Source organism: Gossypium hirsutum, chromosome A11 (assembly GCF_007990345.1).
Source record: "Gossypium hirsutum isolate 1008001.06 chromosome A11, Gossypium_hirsutum_v2.1, whole genome shotgun sequence".
In the NCBI taxonomy this organism is placed as follows: domain Eukaryota; kingdom Viridiplantae; phylum Streptophyta; class Magnoliopsida; order Malvales; family Malvaceae; genus Gossypium; species Gossypium hirsutum.
This window is the reverse complement of record NC_053434.1, coordinates 3798055-3802501: the sequence shown is the minus strand read 5'-3', so window position 1 is coordinate 3802501 and position 4447 is coordinate 3798055. Positions and strand designations below refer to the sequence as shown.

Here is a 4447-nt window from a genome sequence, read left to right as displayed (position 1 = left end):
AAAACTTGAAAAGGGACCAAGCACTTGAAATCAGGAACAAAGCTAGAACAATTTTAGAGAGGGGTCGGATGAAATTTTAATTTTTTAAAGTTATTAAATTAATTTTTTATAATTTTAAGAGGCTGAAATGTAATTTTATCTTTATTAATTTAAAATTTTTAAAAAAATTCAAAAGCTCAAATGATAATTTTACATTTTAAGGAGGCCGGGCCTGACCATGCCCTTAGATTCGCCCGTCTGAAAATTAACAACCTGAGTGAAAACCCAAAGTTGAGATGAAACTAATTCGAGCCTCGAATACGGTGCTCAAATTAAATCGGAAGTTAGAGCTTTATCCAAATCAAACTTGAATTTATTTACTTATCATGCAATACAGACCACCTTGCCCTGGTCATTATCGGGTGGGGGGGGGGACCAAACGCAGCAGTCATGAGAAGCTTATCCTAATAAAACCCAAAAATTCAGACAATAGAATTCTAAATTGCTGAAAAAAAGATGAGTATCTACCAAAAGTTCAGTTAATGGCGAGTTTCCCACCAGTTCAAATTAATTTAAAAGCTCTCATGTTGTTCTCTCACTACTATTGTCTTTTGATTTGTTTGGCACAATCGACTTGTAAACACTTGAAACAAAAGTGCAATTTGCTTGTTTGATAGAATTTGCTGAAGAACCCTAAATCATATTGTTGAAACCAGCTGAATCCAATAGTACAGCTTTGATCTGCTCAGGATGGATGTCTTGCCCTTCCTTGCATTGCTGAAAAATATGAACACATCAAATGAAAACGTGTCAGATAAGGGTAGTTCAAGTTTTTCAACATATGACAGTGGATGTCGGATACAGGTATTTTAAGAAAATGAAGAGTCAGAGGAGTAACATTGATTAAGCAGTACACGGTTCAGGCTTTTCCTTTGTTGCTTGACCTTAGCTTGTTTAAAAAGGAAATGAGAAAGTTTATGATGGTCAGAGATTGTACCTCAGCTCGAAAGATATCCATGGCGAAGCCATTAAAACAGCTAATGACCGCTTGTTGAATATCAAGCCCAAGGCTGTCCAAAGCCCTCATTGTTGAGAGCAAAAGGCCTGGTCTGCGCCCACAAAACATGTGGATGTTTACAGCTTTTCCTTCTCTCAGCCTTACTTCAACCTATATATACATCGAACTGAGCTCAAGTATGCTAGAAACAAGAATGAACTGAACATATACAATAGAAAGAAATCTGAATGCAACTTTTCAATCTAAAGAGATGAGTTTTTACCCTTGCTGGCTGCCCATTGGGACTCGGTAATGAACTAGGGCAAAGTTCATCCTTGATACGACAAGGCAAGGTAGCCGGAGTGGGAGTCAAAGGATGGAAACTGGTTGTAGGTGTGAGCGAAGAGCTACCAGGGTTCGACTCCAATTCGTTATGGAGATCATTGATCCTTTGCAGTAGTTCCTTCAGGTACTCAATGGCATCCCCAAGAATAGATGCTCTATCCATCTATTAGTACAAAGGATAATGTAAATCATACGACCATCAATTAACAGCAGAAACTTAGTATTACCGATTATCCCTTTCTATGGCCATATATCGTCAACATCAGTATCACGAATTTAAACAACCAAATAACTGATGAAAACTACTAAACGCCATGAATGATTCGAATGCAACGGAATGTAAAAAGCAAGGAGAATATAACAGCCTTCACTTACTGAAATGGGGTCCAAATAATTAAGTTGACATTTAAAACACTCTTACCAGACTCCATGTGAGAGACATTAATGCAACTTTCTCTTAAGCATTTGATACCATTCATTCACATAAAATGCAAAAAATGTAACACCATGAAAGCAAAACAATAAAGCTTAGCACATACACTCATAGACACAATAATTTATACTCTGCATTCACGAGATACAAACGAAAAGGAAAGTGAAGGGACATTCTTACTTTGCTAATCTTTGGAACAACTGACCGCAACATGTAAAGCCTATCATTGAGTTTCTTTCGACGGCGCCTCTCGGCCATTAAGTTTTTAGCAGGAAGACCTTTCCTTTTACCCTTTTGATCTCCTCCAGTAACTGTACTGTTTGCATTTGAGGTGTTCCCACCATTTTTAAGAGCTTCCTCAACTTTGTTATTCTCAGTGAACTCATCTGAATCATAATTCAAAGCTGACCCATCAATGCTTACATCTTCTAGTTCATCTCTGTTGTAAATTTTTTTCTTTTCATTCTCTTTGTTCATTTCTTTCTTCCCTTTATCCCCCTCAGTTCCACTGGGAGCATTAATGTTTCCTCCACTTAAAACCCCGTAATTCCCTCCATTATCAGCTAAATTCTTCCTCAAAGCAGCTCTTTTTTGGAACAGAGTTGGCTGTGCTCCCACTGAAGGGAAGCTATCCAATGGTCTTAGCAGCTTAGACCTATTTAGAAACAGAGGATTACCTGGATTCTCATTAAACCCTTGAAAACCGGCGAACCCACCACCGTTTTCCGTCAGCTGAACCACTCGAGAACCCGAGAATTGAGTCTCGGGGCAGGAATTAGCAGTGTCTAACTGATTACCAGGGCTTAAATCGGTGAAACCACCCAAAACCCCAGTATGTTCCCGGTTTAATAAAGCAGTAGCATTTGTCGTTGCTTGGTTGTCAAGGAACCCAATTTCACCCAAATCAAACCCATGGTCTAAAGGGTTATTAGAAACAACATTAAGGAACGAAGATAAGCTTGGTTTTGGCTGCAAAAAGAACTGTACCTGAGATGGGTCAATATTGTTGAAAACAGAGGAAGATGGTGAACATGAAGAAGAAGAATCCACTGGTCGCTGCTGCTGCTGCTGCTGATGATGATGATGCAGCAAGAGATTATCTTGATGGTCACCAAGATTTGGAGAAAACGAAAGTTCTCTAATATCATGATGGCTCGAAATACCATTGTTTGGAACGTACCATTCATCATCTAACATGGATTTGAATGAAGATAAAGAAGAACCCATCATTTCTTTGTTCTCCATTATAACACTGTTGTTGTTGTTGTTGTTATTACCGTTGGTTCTGTTCCATGAAGATGAGTGTTCATCTTCTTTAGTACCTTCCATCCAAACCAAACCGCTATTCACCCTTGAAAGCATGCTTTTCTGGACAACTCTCGCTCCTGCATAAAAAAAAAAAAACTTTTTTTTCCTAAAATTGTCTTTCTTGGGAAAGTGAGAGAAGCAAAGCTGAGTTTGTTTTGTTGAGCGGTTACGGACTTAAATAAAGAGACAGCTTTGAAAGAGAGAGAAAGAGAGAGTGGAGAAGAAAGCTGCAGAAGGAAAAGGGCAAAAGCTTTTAGATTGAATCAACAAAAAATGGATTAAATAAATAAAATAATAGATTATGAATAATATAATTAAATATATAAGGTTATCTACATTCTCCAAATAGCAAAATGAATCCACTTTTTGTTGCCAAATATGTAAAATATATATATAAAAAAGGGTTCAGAAATTTTTACTCTTTTTGTACTCTGATTATAGTCAATTTATAAATTGTTTAATATTTATTAGTGATTCGTTTACAGGCTAAAAGGACACCTTTTTTTATTTTTTATTAAAAATAAAAATGTAAGCTTTATTAAACGAAAAAGCGACCTTCCTTCTTTGGCTTTGTCGATGAAGACACTAGAAGCCTTAACGACCGTTTTGCAACTTTGAGTGTACCTTCTTTTTCGATTCCATAACTTATATTTAATTAAATCTTATAAGGAAATTTATTTATGATTTTTAAACTTTAAATTTTATAAATGAGAATATTAAACTTGCTCGGAAATGGGATTTATGTGAAGATTGTAATTTTAAAAATTGGAAATATGTAAAGAAATATAATAATTATGTCAATGTCAGAAATAATTTGCATGGAAGGGCTCCCAAGCATCTCGTGATACCCTTCATTTCTTGATGATTTCACCTTCATATACACCCACCTCTGTCCCTTCTCACTTCTCTAGTCTTTTTCAGGTAATCTTTTTTTCTCAAATTTAAAGATAAAAACATAAAAATAAATATTTACTGTGGAGGGCCTACTGAATCTATAACCAAATATCACACAATGGACCAAATTTAAATGTAATAAAGGCTGTATCATGTAAGAGATACAAACCAAAGAGTAGCCTACCCTTGTTGTTTTGTGTATTTTGGGTCTATTATTAAGGATGACCAAAAAAATATCTGAAATCCATTGGTTTTCATCCCACCTGATTTTATAAGGGGTTTTTAAAAAATGTTTTTTTTATATTATTAATATTCGAAGTTCATAATTGTCCTTTTCAATAATGTCGTCTCCAACGAAAACACGGATTTTAGCGTGGGATGAGTTTATTTTAATATAATTCTCAAGGTTGGCTTCCTATTATATTTACTAAAATAATTTTTTTTTACATTTTATAATATTTTGTATTTTTAAATTGTATAGATTTTATAAC

General features: G+C 35.4%; 1 protein-coding gene across 2 annotated transcripts; it reads right to left on the bottom strand.

The window, feature by feature from the left end:
• Positions 1–362: 362 nt before the first annotated feature.
• Positions 363–3299, bottom strand: LOC107924641 (transcription factor ICE1-like). 2 transcript variants are annotated; one of them, NM_001399848.1, is made up of 5 exons: positions 2935–3299; positions 1935–2825; positions 1260–1484; positions 977–1147; positions 461–756 (listed from the first exon to the last, which is right to left on the bottom strand). In NM_001399848.1, exons 1-5 carry the CDS (start codon positions 2935–2937, stop codon positions 673–675), a joined length of 1374 nt encoding a protein of 457 aa, NP_001386777.1. In that variant the 5' UTR covers positions 2938–3299; the 3' UTR covers positions 461–672. The 2 variants fall into 2 exon arrangements, with proteins under 2 accessions (NP_001314170.2, NP_001386777.1); NM_001327241.2 differs by having other exon boundaries at positions 363–756; positions 1935–3285.
• Between the last annotated feature and the right edge of the window lie 1148 nt (positions 3300–4447).

Excerpts from the sequence above, each read along its gene's own strand:
- LOC107924641 (NM_001327241.2), bottom strand. The coding sequence starts at position 3,116 with ATGCTTTCAAGGGTGAATAGCGGTTTGGTTTGGATGGAAGGTACTAAA. Across the intron at positions 1,485-1,934 it reads TTGTTCCAAAGATTAGCAAA|ATGGATAGAGCATCTATTCT; the intron begins GTAAGAATGTCC and ends TTGTACTAATAG. Across the intron at positions 757-976 it reads TGGATATCTTTCGAGCTGAG|CAATGCAAGGAAGGGCAAGA; the intron begins GTACAATCTCTG and ends CATATTTTTCAG.